The sequence below is a fragment of the Anopheles coluzzii genome, chromosome 2 (genome assembly GCF_943734685.1).
Source record: "Anopheles coluzzii chromosome 2, AcolN3, whole genome shotgun sequence".
NCBI lineage: Eukaryota > Metazoa > Arthropoda > Insecta > Diptera > Culicidae > Anopheles > Anopheles coluzzii.
This window is the reverse complement of record NC_064670.1, coordinates 20274933-20294358: the sequence shown is the minus strand read 5'-3', so window position 1 is coordinate 20294358 and position 19426 is coordinate 20274933. Positions and strand designations below refer to the sequence as shown.

The 19426-nt window shown below is 47.7% G+C and overlaps 4 protein-coding genes across 6 annotated transcripts; 2 read left to right on the top strand and 2 right to left on the bottom strand.

Annotated features, from left to right (window-relative positions):
* The first annotated feature begins 2923 nt into the window (after positions 1-2923).
* Positions 2924-6010, top strand: LOC120949701 (ADP,ATP carrier protein 2). Its single transcript, XM_040367164.2, has 4 exons — positions 2924-3064; positions 4018-4458; positions 4602-4729; positions 4833-6010. Exons 2-4 carry the CDS (start codon positions 4034-4036, stop codon positions 5180-5182), a joined length of 903 nt encoding a protein of 300 aa, XP_040223098.1. The 5' UTR covers positions 2924-3064; positions 4018-4033; the 3' UTR covers positions 5183-6010.
* Positions 5655-8157, bottom strand: LOC120949702 (vesicle transport protein GOT1B). The gene is made up of 4 exons (XM_040367165.2): positions 7781-8157; positions 7599-7690; positions 7220-7519; positions 5655-6318 (listed from the first exon to the last, which is right to left on the bottom strand). The coding sequence occupies exons 1-4, from the start codon at positions 7803-7805 to the stop codon at positions 6298-6300; spliced, it is 438 nt and encodes a 145-aa protein (XP_040223099.1). The 5' UTR covers positions 7806-8157; the 3' UTR covers positions 5655-6297.
* A 262-nt stretch (positions 8158-8419) lies between these two features.
* LOC120949063 (beta-parvin) lies at positions 8420-10451 on the top strand. Of its 2 annotated transcripts, XR_007452088.1 has the most exons (4): positions 8420-8632; positions 8996-9357; positions 9421-10187; positions 10264-10451. XR_007452088.1 is itself a non-coding variant. In XM_049607009.1 (3 exons), exons 1-3 carry the CDS (start codon positions 8515-8517, stop codon positions 10036-10038), a joined length of 1098 nt encoding a protein of 365 aa, XP_049462966.1. In that variant the 5' UTR covers positions 8420-8514; the 3' UTR covers positions 10039-10451. The 2 variants fall into 2 exon arrangements, 1 of the variants encoding a protein (XP_049462966.1); XM_049607009.1 differs by having other exon boundaries at positions 9421-10451.
* Positions 10452-11751: 1300 nt separating this feature from the next.
* LOC120949061 (glutamine synthetase 2 cytoplasmic) lies at positions 11752-18986 on the bottom strand. 2 transcript variants are annotated; one of them, XM_040366033.2, is made up of 5 exons: positions 18724-18986; positions 13016-13197; positions 12397-12929; positions 12062-12305; positions 11752-12000 (listed from the first exon to the last, which is right to left on the bottom strand). In XM_040366033.2, exons 2-5 carry the CDS (start codon positions 13194-13196, stop codon positions 11852-11854), a joined length of 1107 nt encoding a protein of 368 aa, XP_040221967.1. In that variant the 5' UTR covers position 13197; positions 18724-18986; the 3' UTR covers positions 11752-11851. The 2 variants fall into 2 exon arrangements, with proteins under 2 accessions (XP_040221967.1, XP_040221966.1); XM_040366032.2 differs by lacking the exon at positions 18724-18986 and adding an exon at positions 13408-13517.
* Between the last annotated feature and the right edge of the window lie 440 nt (positions 18987-19426).

The window sequence follows — 19426 nt, the reverse complement described above, 5'->3', positions numbered from 1 at the left end:
ATGTGGATTTTCTTCCAATTGTCACCCGGCATGCGTTGGCCAATTTAATGACCGCCATTTGATGAGTCAGGGCGAGCGGCGTGTCGGTAGCAATTACACGCACACATACGCTAAATGATGACGTCCTCCAAAAAGGGCAAACCTGAACGGGAGTAACCGATGCACTTCCTTGCTTTTCTCACATGCACCGTTTGCCGTTTGCCATCAATGTAATCAATCTTATCGATGGTGACAAATCAAGTGCAACTGGATCGCCAGCTAGATTGATATCGTAAATAGTGGTTTTCACGCGTACCTCCGCTAGCCCAAAACGCTTCGGGCGGCCGCTTCGGGAGTCTGTTTCGGGTAGGCAAAGCGATGCGAACGCTTGTTTAGTGGTCTCGTCCAGTTCTGTCTCCGCCAACCAACACGGAACATGGCGAGCACGGTGGGGCATTACAATGCTCATTAAGACTGTCCCCGTCCGTCGGGCTGTGGTGCGGACCCATGGGGGAACGCGAGCGAAATCATTCTCAAACGGGCACGTGTGCGCCGTGTGGCCACAGGTGAGGTCTCGCCTAAACCCACACCACGCGGAAGACGGAAACAGTCTTCTGGCTGGACGGTGTGCGGGTTGCTGTGAGTAGTTGAGTAGTTCTATTTTTGTATCATTCATTTCTTTGCTCTTGACACGTTTTCGTTTTCATGGAACTGTGTTGGTGGAAAACAAAAACCATTACCTACTGTAGGGTATGAATGCTCGGTTTACGGGAGTGCGTCAAAGTTATAATTCGCGACTATTGTCAAGGGTTTAGAGTGTATCGCTGTGTAGTGTGTGTATTGCTAGGTACTAGAGTACACGATCCATTCGAGAGTTGAACCTAAGCCGAACAGATCATTACGCCATGCATTTAATAGGTACGCAAATAGTATTGGCGTTATGACAGCCTATCATAGGCTATAGATATAAGTAGACAAAGATCGTGCTACGATCGTTTGATAATTATCAGAATCGTCCAAAGTTTTCGGTAAAGATACACTGAAAAAAGGTGTTTTTCTGTGATAATGATAAACACTTTTAAATATTATCTTTTTTTTAAACCATTTAATGCTATAACCTTCGAACGTAGGCCTGAAAACGTCATTTAGGAGATACTAGAGCATCGTTAATTTTACGTGTTACTTGTTACTTACCCCCAAGCACTGAATCGCGCACAATGTAGTAGACCATATCCCGTTGTTTGCTTTTTTTCTGAGCTTTATGGATTTGTTTTGCATTCACGCTATATTGCCAGATAGCTTTAGGCACACCACACCTTTCCTCTTGAAGCCTGATACTCATGGGATGTTGGCTACGTACAACCGATCAGATGTAATGCGCTCGCGCAGTAGCTAAGGTCATTGTCATACTACCATAGCTTTGTTCTTTTATGCTTCTTTCTTCTTCTTCTTCTTCTTCTTGGCGTAACGACAACCGCGATCATCATGCCTGTCTTTAGCAGATGTATTAGCCTTCTATTTTCTATGAAATCTTTGTTAACAGTTATTGCTTCTTGCGAAGATCCTAATAAGCATCAAACCATGTGCATCCAATCGAACCCTGGATCCTACCTAATCCTCTCGATCGTGGCAAAGAGGAGCTCTTTGCACGGTTGTTGACCAGTCATCCGGTTTAGAACAACTTGGAAAGTGTGTTCATTTCTTAAGAAGATTCGAATACATTGGAATCCTATGTACATAATCCTGAGCGTCATAATTGGGCGTCTCTGGTGATCTTTCTCTTACTCTTATTTCTTTCTTTACTATATCTTCCTGCGGTGCACAGGATAAACCTTATTAGGATAAGCATGTGCACTGAAAAACGAGTTGAAAAAGCGGACAAAAATCATTGACCTAGAGACACGATTCGGATGCATTTCTCACCTACAAAAGTACTTGCACTCTCGGCAACAACTGCCAATGGCAGTGTGTGTAGTAGTTGCGTTCCGTAAATAGACCCAAATACACGCCACTCCACTTCCCTACCCCCATTTACATTTCCGTTACACGGGTATACCGCGTTGCGCTGGTTTTGTCTTTTGCTCGATCGACAATCGACAAACCGGTGGCAAACCGTATTCAAATTTAGCGCTCGATCGCACCAAACTCCCTTGCCCGTACGACGCTCGTGACGCTCGGTAGAAAAACTCACCCCCTTTTCGACAATGGTTGCGGGAGGGTGGGGGGGGGGAGGGGTGGTATAGATAGGAGCGCGACCGTGCTCGGCATGTTCGGTTCGTGGTCAAGCTTTGAACTACAGCCAAACGACATTGCGGTCCCTCGCTCGCGGTCTGCACCGTGCGGCAGGATACACGCTGCTGCTGCTGCTGCTGCTGCTGCCGCGATGTTGCGCGCTGTAGATCAAGGGCAGGCGCGCATATACGCTTGCACTATTTACTACACACACGCTGGTGGTGAGCATTTTTTTCTTCTTTCGATGTACGAGGAATGGGGGCGCAAGGCAGGGTTACGATTGCACGCAAAACCCACGAATCGTGAAAACCGATCCAGCGATCAAGGGGGGAAAAAGGCGGTTGGTAGAGAACTCGTTGGTTGTTAGTTGTGTTCCAAACAAAGAATCACCGGGGTGGCGTTAGCAAAGTGGAAGGCACATAAGGGGGGGGAGGCTGATCCTTATGGTGGACGAGGAACGGCGGCGTTCATAACGGACCACCGATCATATGATCGGGAAAGCGAGAGTGTGAAGCGAAGAGAGAGAAGACAGCAGACGGTGACGGAGTGGTGGAGCGCATCCGTGGAGCGCATTCGGATGCACCAAACGATCGTTTGCCAATGTGTGTGTGTGTGTGTGCGGATGACGCTCGGTGAAGCTGCGCGCGCATTTCGCTCACGATCAAGGGCTTCGGATTTCGGGCGCTGCACGGTAAGAGCATGATAAATGCACCGCCGGACGTCACTCTCTGTCCTGCGATCTTTAAGTAAGGATCCCAATCCCAGCAAGCCGCGATCTCGTGCAGCCAGCCAGCAGCAGCAGCCAACCGAAAGTCGTAAAAGGATACCTTTTATCCTACCCACCTTAACTCAAGTACGTATCACATAATTGCAGCGAAAAAAAACCCGGGAAAAATCTGCCTCTTTTCCCTTTGAAAGTAAGAGAGGAGAAGAAAAATAGTGCCGTGCGTCATGTACAAAGCGAAATCGAAAAGGGTTACGCAATACGTAACGAGATCGATGCGCAACAGTTTTGTATCTTTTGGGCTACTTGAGCCAAGTTGTGCAAACACAGTAGTAGTGCATTAGATAAACGAGCCCTTTTTTATTTAAAAAGAGAGAAGTAAAAGTGCACCGTGTGAAGTTTAGCTTTATCCTTCATCGTAATAGTTTGAAGAACTTGCATAAGCTGCATCAGATGATTCAATAGAAATGAGCTATCTATTGAACTATAAGGCAATAGGTGCGCTGGGTGCTCGTCAACTGTATCGTTGCTTTGGGCGTGTAGAGCCTGGCGACAAGTGGACAACAAAACAGTTTGGCATTCGGATGAAAATAGAAGCATCCTTTGTGGGGGTAGTTTCCCTCCGCCAATGCGCATACAAGATAGCGTCAGGCGGAGTCGGACAACCGAGCCGACGAGCGTAGATGCAATCGGTTTGGTGATGCAACAGGCGCAGCGCTATTATGCTACTACCCTCACGCCCGCACGTCATTTCGTTCGGATGAATGATCTTAACACGTGCCGTGCGTTGTCTAATTAACGACGCCTTTTTTTGTTTTAACTTCCCAGTTCCAATCTCAAGTGTTTGCAGTGGTGTAACATTCAATTTCCTCTCGAGGAAACACATAAAGCGTAGACTCGTCTACGTTAAGATAACGATGTGCGAAGCAGGGAAGGGACATTGGTTAAATATTGACACAAATCCCACTGACACTGTTTTCACCCAGTGCAATCGTGGTGATTTCCCCCGGAGTCGTTCGATAATCGGTCACTTCCGTCCACTTCTTCTAATTCAATCTTTTCCTTCCCCCCGCATCATACAGTACAACCACACCAACCATGCCGGGACTTTCGGATCCAGTCGCGTTCATCAAGGACTTTGCCGCCGGTGGCATCTCGGCCGCAATCTCCAAGACGGCCGTCGCCCCGATCGAGCGCGTCAAGCTGCTGCTACAGGTGCAGCACATCTCGAAGCAGATCGCCGAAGCCGACCGGTACAAGGGCATGGTCGACTGCTTCGTGCGCATCCCGCGGGAGCAGGGCTTCTCCGCCTTCTGGCGCGGCAACCTTGCCAACGTCATCCGTTACTTCCCGACGCAGGCCCTCAACTTCGCGTTCAAGGACAAGTACAAGCAGGTGTTCCTGGGCGGTGTCGACAAGAACACGCAGTTCACGCGCTACTTCATCGGCAACCTCGCCTCGGGCGGTATGGCCGGTGCCACCTCGCTGTGCTTCGTCTACCCGCTTGACTTCGCCCGTACCCGGTAAGTAAAGACACACACACACACACACACACACACACACACACACACACACACACACACACACACACACACACACAGAGGAAAGCACGGGTATGGCGAAAGGGGACACACACGCTCAAAAACTGCTCTCCTCTCGTTCACAGTCTGGCCGCTGATGTCGGCAAGGGTGCGGAGGCGCGTGAGTTCAAGGGTCTCGGCGATTGTATCTCGAAGATCTTCAAGACTGACGGTCTGGTCGGTCTGTACCGAGGCTTCGGCGTATCCGTCCAGGGTGAGTGTTGGAACGGGTGCATTCGTCCATACAACGAAAGGACCACAGCATTCTGACGATCACCAATCTGCTCTCTCTCTCTCTAACACACACAAAAACACAGGTATCATCATCTACCGTGCCGCCTACTTCGGCTTCTACGATACTGCCCGTGGCATGCTGCCGAACCCGAAGACGACACCGTGGTACGTGAGCTGGGCCATCGCCCAGTGCGTGACCACCGTCGCCGGTATCGTCTCCTATCCGTTCGACACCGTCCGTCGTCGCATGATGATGCAGTCCGGCCGCGCCAAGTCCGAGATCGTGTACAAGGGCACGCTTCACTGCTGGGCCACGATCGCCAAGCAGGAGGGTACCGGTGCCTTCTTCAAGGGCGCCTTCTCGAACGTGCTCCGCGGTACTGGCGGTGCATTTGTGCTGGTGCTGTACGATGAAATCAAGAAGGTCCTGTAAATTCTTCCACCCCATCTAACTGTTAGTAACCTTCCACCAACCTTCCAACGACACCGCCAATGAAAAAACCCCTATTTCCCGTTTTGATGATTCCCTTCCCTAGCTTAAAATTCCCTCCATTCCAATTCTCCAGCTCCGATTTCCATCGTACAGGGCGCGCCCAATTCCAACGAACTCAAATGCCCCCCAACAACGCTCGGATATTGGCGTATGAGTTGCAAAACAAAAAAAATGGACCGCTTTTGCTGGTTGTAAACCGGACTCGATCTAGTACATGCACTTGCAAAAAACCCCCCCCTCCATCGAACCGAACAGTAAAGTGTGTGTTCTTTCGAGCCCGATAGTGTGCCGTAGCGAATGTGTGTGTGTTTCTGCTGCATGTACTTCATTGTGTTCTGCGCGATCCTTCGCGGGGGGTTTGGGATAGGGCTTCCAACTAGTGCAGTTTACACGCGGGACACTACAGTACACTACGGCAAACGACTCAAACCACTCAACAACTACGCCGCTGTTAACTTGAACTGATGCTTCATCCCACCCTTACGACCTTATCCTTTGTAAAACCGAACAAAAAGCCCCCGAACCACGCGATCGCGATGTTTTATTCGCGATCGTTCCATATGTGTAGATAGAGCAGGAGTGATGAGAGAAAGAGAGAGAGAGAGAGAGAGAAAGAGTTTCCTAGCAAGCTCTGCGCATTAGACGTTAAAGAGAAAGACATTTTTTTGCAGCATGCAGGCAGGTGTTACGACGAACATGCCATGCGGAAAAAGGGAAGTAAACTAATGACGAAAAACTACCAATAAAAATCAAAAACATCTTAAAATACTTAGTAACGCAGTCTGTTGGCTGGTGGTGGTGGCGGTGGACGTAACGGACATCCGACAAAACGATATTCGTAGGACAAGCACGAGTGATCATTTATTTTTAGGCTACACACTGTCGAGCAAAAGGACGACGAGACAGAGACACGCATACGCACAAACACACACACACACACGCTCTCTCGCTCTTACACACTGTCACTGCCGGTAGATCCCTTTCGAGTGCGTGTTCCACCTTGTTCGATTGCTGGTCAAGTAGGCCAGTAGTAGGGATTGTGTGCCTTTCTTACTTCAGTTGGAGTAACCATTGCCCTGGAAAGAAACACGTTGCACGTTTATTACACTGGCACACGGTGTTGGGCACGTGGGAAGGTTTTGTTTGTTAGTATGGTATCCTTAACAGGTATGTATGATGCATTTCTTAGAAATTGAAAGTTACATGCTCTAAGTCACATGCAAAGCATAGATTGGACAGAGTTTGTTTTTTTGTTTTCGCACAAAAAGAGCTAGATAATACAAAATTTATTCGCTTTATGTACATATTGCTCAGAGGGAAGTGGGCGGTAGAGTACAATCATGATACATATAATTTGTTGAACAATGGCATTTTCTTCCCTGTTTGTTGCTACCCTATCGTGCACTTGTACACCTCACCCTACAGATCCAACGGACAAGGAACACAAACATTTAAACAACGCCCACGCTGCGACATTAACTTAGCAGTTGATTTGATAAACCTTTGTCTTTTTTCTGCTCGCTTTTTCCTCTCACACTTTCTCTGCTTCTGTGCATACATACAGCTTGTTTTGGATTTTGTTTTTGGTTACTACACTTTTCTGGTTGTTGTTAAACTAAAAACGGATTTTAACTAGACGAGATAGCGGAAAGGTATTCTCCTTCCCCTAGTACGTTCGGTACCTGTAAACCTAACTAAACGCAAACGCAAAAATACTTCCATCAACGGCAGCACGCTCACGTTCGAGTAATCAGCCTGCCTGCTGTACAATTGCCTAGCTTCGGAAGCGTCGCCGCATTCCCTTGCCTGTCCTAGCCGTTCACACTACCAGTAAACAGGGTTTCGGGTGGAACATTGCACACACCGCGGACACATTTAACTACCGCCACCAGGGAAATACCGTGAGCCGAACGCCGTGATCACGGAGCGGAGTTGGAGAGAAAGAACAAAAACAAATGGTACTTAATTCTATCATACCGTCGTTCGGTCCGATTCGCCCGCCAACCAGTCGACGGTCCTGCTAATGCCGGGCATGTTCAGGATGTTCCCTAGCACCGGTACCCGTCGCAGGAAGTTTATGGCCACCGGGAAGAACCCACTGAACAGCAGTATGAACCCGTACATCTCGATGAGCATCCCGATCAGCGGGTAGCCGAACAGTACGATCGCGATGCCGCCGAAGAACGAAATCGATGCCTTCACTTTGTGCTTCTGGAAGAAGAAGCGAAACGTTCGCTCGAGCCCAATCACGCACGCCAGACCGCACACGAACAGTATCTGCGGGGGGAAAAACAAGGGAACAATTATTATGTGTGACGATATGTTACTTATGCACACTGGTTCATCTGGGACTTACATTTCCTATCGCTAGCAATCCTTTGTCGAACAGTAAAAGCATGCCCAGGAACAGAAACGTGATCCCGAAGCCAGCCAACCCGACTCCGATTTCTGAAACAAAACAAAGAGCGGGAGATGTGCTCATTCTCGTTCTTCAACACCACACCACACAGCCGTCCAACTAAACCCCCGCATACTCACTCTGTGTGTCGGTAATTTCAAACATTTTGTTCGCTACAGTGGTCCGCTAGAATCACACCCAAATCTAGTTTTGTTTGCCGTACTCGTCCGGAAAAGCGCTGCAGTATTTGGGACTGTGCTGTTTTCTCCACGTCATTCGGCGGGCACAGCTATTGAGGGGTAATGTTGCTTCGGGCTTACCGTTTTAAATGCAGATTTGCGTGTAAGTCTACGGTTCAAACACTGCAGCAGCGTGGCGATAGGATGAATCGTTAAAAGTAAATCATTTTTAGCGACTCAATAATTTAATAAACGGTAGAAAATGATGAAAAATTGATCACCAAAACTAGTACCAGTTGCACACAACCAACCGATGACATTTATTTACGGGTTGACGTTGCTGGCTGCTGTTATGATTGCAACTGTCAAATTGCTATCCCTTTGGAAACGTGCGCAGATTACATTTGAATTTTCTGTTTTGGGGTTTTTCTTGAATTAAGATAAAATCTATAAGAAAACATTGTTATTTCACTGATCGTATCTGTAAAAAGCGCTTAAGTATTAGATTTCCACATAAGGACTCGTTTTTTTACGTTCCTATATTTCTTGAGCCCAACATGGCCCCTTCTTTTCATACCACTTTGTCCAACCCAGCACTAGCTGTCAGTTTGGTGCAGCTGCTGTTGACACAAACTCGGGACGGGGAGAAACAAAAAAACAACAAACCCAGGCAAAGTGCAACCAAAACCCTCGGAATGTCCACCCTAACGCGTCCAAAATCCCCCCGAACTCCCACTTCCGGGCGGGCCGATAAGGAGGAAAGCATCTGGGACAAAATTGGAACGCTGGGAAGGAAGAAGCGCATAAAGGAAGGTAAGTTATGGGCCTGTCCTCGCCCTGGCAGTGTGTTGCTGGTGGGTTGGTGGCAATGGGATGCTTATTTCCTTTTATGGTCGCTATTCCAGTTCGGAAAACGGGATACAAACGATTGCATTGCTCTATTTCATTGATCATTATTCAAATTTATTTAGAATTTGATGAAATGATTTGGTATATTGCGCTTAAATGTGTAGTTCTCAGCACAGATGCATAAAAAACACAAACCCACAGCTTCATGCGTCTGTGTGTGCGTGTGTGGGTTGATTGATCATCGAGCGATACGCCCAAACAATGACGTAAACAAATCAGCGCAGCGCTGAGTAAAACCCCCTTTTCCACCTCTCTTTTGCGACACAGTGCAAGAAATCCAGGAGGAGGGCAAGATTGCGATCGACTCCCCCGGCAGCCCGAATGCACCGATCATTCCGCCGGAGGACTACAACCTGGAGGACAATGAATCTCGCTCGATCATTCAGCCTGCCTCGCTGCAGATGCCAAAGGTGAAGGAGCTGCTGCAGGTGCTGATCGACTGGATCAACGACGAGCTGGTGGAGGAGCGAATCATCGTCACCAACATCGAGGAAGATCTGTACGACGGCCAGGTGCTGCAGAAGCTGTGGGAAAAGCTGTCCAACAACAAGCTGAACGTGCCGGAAGTGACCCAGTCGGCGGAAGGCCAGCGCCAGAAGCTGTCCGTCGTGCTGAATGCGGTGAATCATGTAAGTATTTGCAAGAGCGATGTGTAACTTCTTTAGCAACTACAACGAACCCTTCCCTTCCAGACGCTCGGCTACCATCACAACACCCCAAAATGGACGGTGGAAAGCATACACACGAAGAACATTGTATCGATCTTGCATTTGCTCGTTGCACTGGTGCGCCATTACCGTGCCCCGATCCGGCTGCCCGACAACGTGTTCGTGACGGTCGTGATGGTGCAGAAGCTGAACGGAAAGCTCACCAGCCAGCGGTTCCAGGAGCAGATAACCCAATCGTACGATGACGTTGGCATGCGGTGCGAACCGGACGCGTTCGATACGCTGTTCGACCATGCGCCGGACAAGCTGAAGGTGGTGCAGCGTTCGCTGATCTCGTTCGTGAACAAGCACCTGAACAAGCTGAACTTCGAGGCGGCCGATCTGAACACGGACTTTAAGGACGGTGTGTTTCTGTGTCTGCTGATGGGGCTGCTGGGTGGATTTTTCGTACCGCTGCACGATTTCCACCTCACGCCAAAGGATGCCGATCAGATGACGCACAACGTGGCGTTCGCGTTCGAGCTGATGATGGACCAGGGCCTGAGACCGAAGGCAAGGCCGGAGGATATTGTTAATATGGATTTGAAGTCCACGCTCCGGGTGCTGTACACACTGTTCACGAAGTACCGCAACAATCCGTGAACGCGACGTGACGAGGACAGATCGAAAGATGAAGCGTTTAGCGCCCGTTACTCGACAGCTAATCCCAATGTGCCTTCCGTGTTTTGTTTCTGTAACTGTTGTGTACTGTGCTGCAACACGTGTGGTACGAGTATAGAGAGTATTAACATGTAAGTTGCACGAAGGAGTTCTTCTGCAAAAATGCAAATTTAATTTTAAACCCACTTTTTCTCGTCTCTTTCATAGAGGAAAACTAATTATATTTATACCCGATCAATGTCCCGACCAGAAGTGCTAAAAGAAAGAGAATATGTGTGCCTTCAGTCAGTGTTTTTTTTTACAACTTAACTAGTGATTATTAAATCCATAACAATCGATGTTTGCTAACGTTTGCTGGTGAAATAAAACGTTAACGCGAAACTAACCCAAAGGAAGGACGCTGTTTTGTAAATGATGCAGATTAATAGTAATGAAAGAAACACGACAAATGTGTCACAATGTGGAAGAGCAAATCTTGAAGGAATCTGCCGTAAAGGCTAAGAAAACTTGAACAAAACAGAAACGGATAACAAAACCAGTTCCCGTTCGCTATTTCAGTCCATTTGGTAAGTTGCCCGTTCTACACGGATTATGTTCCGGATTTGATTAGTGTAGTATTTAGTGCAGCATTTAGCAATCGCTTCCTAATTGCCACTGGTAGTAAGGCTTCTGATGGTAGGTTATTCAAAACTGACAAAACCCTCACAATCCACACAACGAGTTAAGCGATTACTCAGGAGCTGCTTCCATACGGAACATTAGCGTTACCATCTGCGGTAGGTTGCAGAGACAAGCAATTTACTAAAACATATAAAAATCCATCACTTATCAATATGCGAACTGCGTCAATACGCAAAGCTCCCTTCTCTTACCATCGCACCTTTTTGCACAATTTACTTGTTCGTCCCACACCCGCAAACACACCCACAAAAACTCCCCAAGTTCAAGTTCAAGTACATCACGGCACATTGTGAGATGTGCGTACTGTATTGTGGCTCAAAAAGTGTGTGCTATTACCATCGTTCCTTCCCTGCCGGTGTCACACCGGTGATTACACACGCGATGCACAGTGCCGCAAATTGCAAACGGCTCTAATTGCACCGTTGGCGTAATTACCGGTAAACAAGCGACACAAGTGATTTGCGCATATTAGATACATACCCGCGTGTGTCATCCCGATTGTGAATGGAGTAGGCGTTGAACAGTAACTACTCGTTCCACTGACTGTTATCGGTGCGTTGTACATAGGTCGCAGCGCCGCAACGAACACGCAATTGAATTGAAACTCTCACACGCGCAAATGCGTTACTATTATTACATTGGGCTTTTATTTCGTTTTCGAGATACATCAACAACCTGGTTTCGCTTGCGCGTTGCGTACTGTGAATAAATTCAAAAGTTGTACCACGGGCTTCGCCCCACCACACAGTGTGTGTGTGTGTGTTGAGGACTTGAGGTAAGAGAAACTAATTCAATGTAATGCACGTGCGCCCTCGTGTCTCCAATCGCACAATCTATAAACTATGAAACGGCACAAGAAAAACAGAGGGAGCAGGAGAAAAAGGCAGCCAAAGCCATGATATACACGCACAAATTAAACATAAAATAACGAGAGCGAAAAAAAGATAACCCGATCGTACAACTGATCGGTATCGGTGTTTAGCTACTGAATGCATCCTTTTTTTTTTCTTTCGCCTCTCTCCTTTTTTTCCTCACGGTGCAGGCATGGAAATACAACTCTCCAAAAGGCTTGTGGAATGTCCAACGACAACGACGACACCGGTCGGTCCGTCTCTTACTCGTTGAGGATGATCGTGCGCAGGATAGCCTCGGCCACGCTGTACGGATCGCAGTTGGAGCTGGGACGGCGATCCTCGAAGTAGCCGAACCCTTGGTCGGAAACGCCACGCGGAATACGAATCGAGCAGCCACGATTAGCGACACCTGCAACAAGAGGAAGTGAGTATCAAACCAACAACGGCAACCCAACTCCCGCTTCACCTACCGGCATTAAAATCGTGGATCGAGCTAGTTTCGTGCTTTCCGGTCAGGCGACGCTCGTTGTCCTTTCCACCGTTCGGGTCGTACGCGCGGATGTGACGCTCGTGGCACTTCGCCAGCTTGCTGATCGCGTTTTCGATCTCCGCCAGGCCGCCCGGTTCGCGCATCGTCTTGGTCGAAACGTTCGTGTGCGCACCGGCCCCGTTCCAGTCGCCCTGCATCGGTTTCGGGTCGAGCGTGGCAACGATCTAATTATCAGAACAGGGGGAGGAAAAACGAAACAGTTAAACAGTACACTTTAAATCAACATCCTCCACGAAAAGCGCCGCGCATACGTACACCAAACTCCTCCGCCACGCGGTGCAGCAGAAACCGGGACATCCACAGATCATCCCCGATCTGGATGCCCTCGCACGGGCCCACCTGGTACTCCCACTGGGCCGGCATCACTTCCGCGTTCGTGCCGCAAATCTTCACGCCCGCGTACAGACAGGCCCGGTAGTGCGCATCGACGATGTCGCGCGCGTACACCTTGTCCGCACCGACGCCGCAATAGTACGGGCCCTGCGGTCCCGGGAAACCGTTCTTCGGCCAGCCGAGCGGACGACCATCCACATCGAGCAGCGTGTACTCCTGCTCGATACCGAACCACGGCTGCTCCTCGGCCGCCCGCTCGCACACCTCCAGGCACGCCTTGCGCTTGTTCGACTCGGTCGGTGTGCCATCGTAGCGGTAGGTTTCGCACAGCACGAGGATGTTGTTGCCACGGCGGAACGGATCGCGATAGATCGCGACCGGGTGCAGGTACACGTCCGAGTTCGAACCCTCCGCCTGGTACGTCGAGCTGCCATCGTAGTTCCAGATCGGGAGCTCTGTGAGAATGGGGAGATGAGAGGAATATCGGAAGAATCCAGTTAAGCGGTTGGAACGCATGAAAACACAACGATCGAACGCTTACCACTCGGCGACTGGGGGATGAAGTCTAGCGTGCGGTCCTTGCAGCGGACGTTCTCGCCGGTGCCATCGATCCAGATGTACGTCGCCTGAATCTTACCGTCCGGCATCGGCAAGGCCATGTACTTGTCGAGCAGCGACTTGTTGATGTGCGCATTGGGCGACAGTTCCAGCGTACGCGACATTCTGCGACCGGCGAAACAAAGCAGAAGAGAAAGAGACGATCATTATTCTGGTCTGTTTGACTGTTACGTGGGGGGAATTTCCGGTCCCACAAAACCGCACACACACACACACACGTGTCCGTGACCGATCGCAAGTTCATGGGTACGATCGGGTTCGTCTCTTTATACCCAACATTCTATTTTTGAACTGCATTCTGCCCGGAAAACTCACCCAACCATCTTGACTAGTGTAGAAAATGCCCTGTTTTTTTTACAAATTTCAAATAATAATTCAAGAAGATGCTACTGTACAACACACGACGACTTGCCAGACTGGTAGCGCCAGCCGCTGCTGCTCTATCTTTTATCGGCTCTCAAGCACCGAACATATCCCCGCGTGGATCCGCATGGCCCCTCCCCAAGGCCCCACCCCACCCCGGTTAGGTGTGAAAAATCCGTCACCCATCGCGGGATGAAGTTTCGCGGGCTTTGCTAATTGATATCACGCCGACCAGAAGCCATCCATTAGAGCAAAGATGGCTGGCGATGGGGTGGGTGGGTTGGTTGGTTGGTTGGTGTAGGTGCTAGTACGATTTGATTAGTACGATTTAGGATGGTGACCGTGAGCCGGACGCGGGAGATCGGCCGACCGATCCGCACGATGCACATTTCAGCCGTGCTTACCGGAACACTCAAACCCCTTTGTCGGTCTTTAGAAATTGCGTAGTTGTCTGACCAATACCGCGAGACAATCGGTAAATATTGTTCATCCAACAGGTCGGGTGAGGTCGATAAGGCGAGGGCCTCGTTTTTGGAATCACGTGCGACACTGATTTTGGGGCGTGTTTGTGTGTGTTTTTGGTATGATTTCGGTCGGATAGTCTCACTAATAGAGGGATTTAATATTTGATGTCCACTATCTTTGGGTTGCATCTACACGGATTAGGCTGTGGAGTAGAGGACGCGTGAGAGTGTAAACTGAAGGAAGTGATCTATAGTACGTTGCTGGATGAAATTGAACATCCCCTTTACAGTGCTTCTCAACAGTAATTCTTAATCTCCTCATGATACACATTATCGGGTTTAGCGAAAAATAATATTAAAAATGTGTGAGGAAATCAGTCTTACCTATTAAACCCTCCCAATTCAAGAACTTATTGCACAAAACAATAGTTATTCTATATTCTAAATATATTATTCTAAATTTCACAGTTCGTTATGCTAATTTAAAGCTGAATTGACATATCATTTAACAAAAGCTAAATAAATTCCCTAGTGGCAGAATGTTGAGAAAACCATTTTAACGGTAGAAGAAAGAATTTTCAGTGGAAATCAGCTCAACTAACTAATTTAGTGGCAAAAACCTGCCACATCAAACAATTTTTTTTAAATTAGCTATAATTCGACTCACGCTAATATTCGTGATAAGCTATTGCCTCTGGTCCGCCTTAATAGCATAAATATCGGGGAATACATGTATCTCCACTGAAAGAATTACCACAGTTTTATGTTTAAATTGATCATTAAACCCGTAACCTTCCGGAAAGTGCATTAAAAAACTATCATAGATCTAATCTCTGCAATAATTTAATTTATTTTAACTTTTATACAGTTATAGAAGCGGCAATAGTCCAAATAGAACAATATGCATATGGTTCTGGACGTGTATTTATGTACAAAAGTATTATTAAACAGATAAAACAAGCTTTTTAAACTTAAAACTTCAGCCTAATGCCAATCAAGTGCTACATTGGCAAAGATAAAACAACACACCAAACAACAGCAACATGTACAGTAAATAGGGAAAGTAAAAGAGAAATGGACAGCAAATGAAGTAAAAATCCAGAAAATCCAGAACAAGAATAAGAAGTTTATAAAGCAGGAACAAAACTTTGAAGTCGAATCATAAAAGATGATCATAAAAGATTTTAAATACTCAAATACTTAATTATTAAAATGAGCTGATTTATTGAATGTTGAGAGATCCACAGGGACTGGCAGGATAAAAATTCCACCGTTTTTTCTCCTAATGGTTCATATTAGTAAGCGTAAAACCTGTACAACGATCCATTATTAATCTAATGCACATCGTTCCAGTTCGCACCATTTAACATCCTCCATCCATACTTTCGCCATTCCAGTGCATTTAATTTATAGGTATAGGTTTCCCCTGCCAAACAGTACGATTTATTGTTGCACACGCGTTCATGAGGTTATGATAATTTATTCCGTATACCGGCATGCGTGTACCCACACTAATACCTAATTCGTTCCTCGTAAAACACGCCACTTTGCGCACTGCATTGGGTCGTTTCTTTGCGCGAAGCTAGGCGCAAGCACGACGACGCCGGTGATGTACCGTCGTGATGTCGTTTGTCAATCCATCAACCGCGGTCCATACCTGATGTCGTGGGCGGTGGGCGGTGGATGGGTTGGGGACGGAGGAGTGGCCGTGCGAGCGAGAGGAAATTAACTCGGTCACTATCCACCAGCTGATGATGACGGGCAGGTGGCCTCGGTCTCGGTGAAGGCTAGAGGGACGACTACTGCTCACCTCGACTCACACGACTACTGTCGGTGGCGCAGTGTCAGCGATCCCGCGGTTGGTGCAACAACTGGGTAGCCGAGATGCACATGTGTGTGTGTGTGTGTGTGTAGCTGTTGTCTATATCTGTTGATGCACATTTGCGCACCGAACAGACGGGCAAATGGGCAAACGGGCCAGCTGATGGCTGTTTACGGCCTGCTCGTCTCACAGGGGAGAGAAGTGCATTTATCTACACAGGCACAAGGGCGGGGAGTGCACAGTTGTACCTAAACGCTCAATTACTAGAAAATTGATACCCATTTATGTGTCCGCTCCTAACCTGCGTGTTTGTGTCTCTCTTGAACCTGACCTTCAACGGTCGGTCGCACGGTGCTTCCTCCCAAGCAGCAACATGTACACGGCCGTTGCATGGATGAAGCAAACAAAATGCTACAACCATTACATGGAATTGTATGAAATATTGAACAATTTCTCACTTTGCGAAACATTACGCTCAAAATTTGTACTTTCACTTCCATACGGCCCACGACCGCCAATAAACTGCCCCAAACGCCCAAAACGGATCAAGTACCAAGCGCCTCCACCAAACTGATCCCGGTTCTTCTCCCTGCTCAGTAAGTAGCGTGTGTGCGCTGCTCGGGATGAGGGTTTTTTTTTTGCTTGTTTAAACATTCACTACCTAAACCACCATCTCAATTGGATAAGTATCGTTGAGTGCCATTATGCAGAAAATTCCATCAACAAATGCGCGAAATGGGTGGTTGGTGATGCCGTTTGTTGGGTGCTTCGTTCAATCAACGGATCCTCCTCCCCCTCCGACGGTAACATTTGCGCCCGAAGCGTATGCCTGCTTTGATCAGACCCGTAACGCATTAAATAGGCGTGTTAGCGCACGAGGGGAATTGCGCGAGTGAATGTTGCGGGAATTAAGCCTTGCAATAGGGCGGTTGATCGTTTAAGCTTGCTTATCATCGAGCACTGTGTTATTGCTAGCTTATCTCTATGTTGCATTTTATCCTTTTATGTCGTTTTTTTTTCAACCCTTATTTTTCTTTTGATTCTAAATCATGGTTTGCGTGTGTGTGATAAGTTGTAGCATCGAAGGAGGCTATGCAATGTTGCATTCAAATTAGACGTTAAAGTTTAACATTTTTCTTTGTTTAATGGGAACTAATTGAATTAATTGAGCTTTAAAATAAAACGTTTAAAATATAAACCAATCAAAAAGTTCTTAGCTTTTAGCTTTTTCAATAGAAATCAACTCTAAAAACCAGATGCAGTGAGAATGAAAAGAAAAACGATCGATGTGTGAGAAGTTATTTCCCATATCCGTATGCGAAGTAAAATAACTACAGTTGACCCTGTCTTATTTGAAAACTCTCCAATTAGAAAACTCTCTCTTATTTGAACATTTGCCACAGTCCCTCCATTTCCAGTGTTGTCTCTCTAATTCGGAAAAACCTCTGAAATCTGTGCCCCGCTTATTAGTATATGGTGTTGCCTTCTTCTTCTTCTATTTGGCGTAACGTCCTACACGGACATGCCGGCCTGTACAGGGCTTTCGAGACTCTATTCATTACCACGCTGCCGGATAATAGTCAATCTTTGCTACGGGATTTACGGTCCATTATGAGCTTGAACCCATGACGGGCATGTTATTGAGTCGTTCGAGTTGACGACTGTACCACGGGTCCCCCATATGGTGTTGCCATGGTTATTGAATGCTGTATGCTCGAATCTACAATCGCAGTTCGCAGTTTCCTACAGCAACAGTCAAGGCTGCATACTAAATGTTCTGTCTCTTTCTAGTTTGCATGGACTTTTCATTCACATTCATCCTCTGTAATTTGAACACCCCTCTTATTCGGTACTGATGAATCATTTCTCAAATAACAGAGAGAGAGAGTTGAGGCCTATAGTTCCAGGCCTAAACCAAACCCCACACTACCTCTAATAGAGTGATCTCCTGTAGAATCTCATGACCAAACACTGTCCAACAGCCACTCATCTGCGCCAAAGCCGAACCAAACGTGTAGCAATTCTGTAACAGCTTAACGAACTACTACCTCCAGCATTATTAATAGCAACGCAATGTACGTTATTAATAGCTTAAACGATACATTAAAAAACACGAATGTTCAACTATCTGGTATTTTCCATTCATCACTGCAACCGGTCGCGTCGCCGTGGTTGACCGTGTCATTTTACCGGACACAAGCCGTCATCCTCGCCCGATCGACGCTTGATAAATTTAGTTCTGGTCCGTCTCTATTTTAGCAACTGCAACACCCTCAACATCAGTCCCTAACTCTGCCCCGCGCAAAACAATTAGTCGAACCTCATCATCTCATCGCGCGTACTGCTAAACCCCTTACGCGCGTACCACACTTGTTGCACATCCGGCCCTAAGCCCGAAAACACGCAATGAAAACACCGATCTACCTGTTTGCATTTGTAGAATGCGTCAGCAGGGGGATAGAAAGCAAAAACCCAAAACAACCGACCCGCTCCCTTTCCCCGTTTAAACCACTTTTGGCACTGGTTCAGATCGAACAGGCCCAGAGCAAGGGACACAGCGAGAAAGGGAAACATGTTACCGACGAAACACAAGATTACAAGATCGTCAACAACTTCTGCTGATCGCCATCTGTGCCCTTTTCGGGTGCAAATGGTAGGCAAACACAAAGTGCAGCCAGAGACAGCCCGCGATCTTAACGCTTCTTATTATCTCATCCCTAACCGATCGGTGATAGCACCACACACACACACGCACGCACGAGATAACCGAGAAGCAGCCAAAGATGATCAGATCGGTGCGTTTGTGTGAGGGCGCGATATCATATCATATTCCTTGCAGAGCGATAACGCGCAACAACAAGAACAGCGATGCACGCGAGATGCAATCGAACGATCGATCCCCGTGCGTTCGTTCTTCCCTTTTTGCATCGGTTCTTTATCTTCCCCCTCGTGTGAGTCACTTGGGTTCTAGCAATCACTCACTTGTATGCGCTTGTCTGGCTCGTTGGCTGCGATGTCAACAGAAATGCACCTTTTGCACAGGATGCAACACGATCGTTCCTTTGTGTGTCGAATAGATCACAAGGCCTACGCCAAACACATGAACACACACACACACACCCCGGTACACGGAACCCGGAACGGTATCGACGACAGTAAAAGGGAAAAGCGTTTGAAACACACACGTGCACTCGCTGGCAGAACGAACGGATGACTGTTGATGGTACTGCCAGCGTTCGGTTGCTTTATATGCACATGCCCGACCGACCGACCGACCGAAGGGGCTGACTGACTTCAATCCGACTTCGGGACACTTGCGCATGACGTCAGATGAAAACAGACGCGTTTCGCGGGACCCGAAGCGCCCCGACTCAGGAGGGACGGTGTTGTTGAAAAACCGACCGGTAGTTATGGCCAATCCGGACAATGCAAAACTGGACAGTGGAGAAGACAACTGTCCTCCTCCTGGTGGGTTGATGGTACCGTGATGAGGGTTTCGCGACGTTTGAAGGTCAAACCCTATCGAAACGGTGGTCTTATCGGTGTTGCATCGTGTACTGTCTGCAAGAAGAAGAAGAAGAAGAAGAGGAAGAAGAAGAAGAAGGAAAAATGGCAAACGTGCAAACGTGGAGGATATTTTTCGGCGATCATCAAACCCGAAACGCTCTCGATGCATAATAAACGC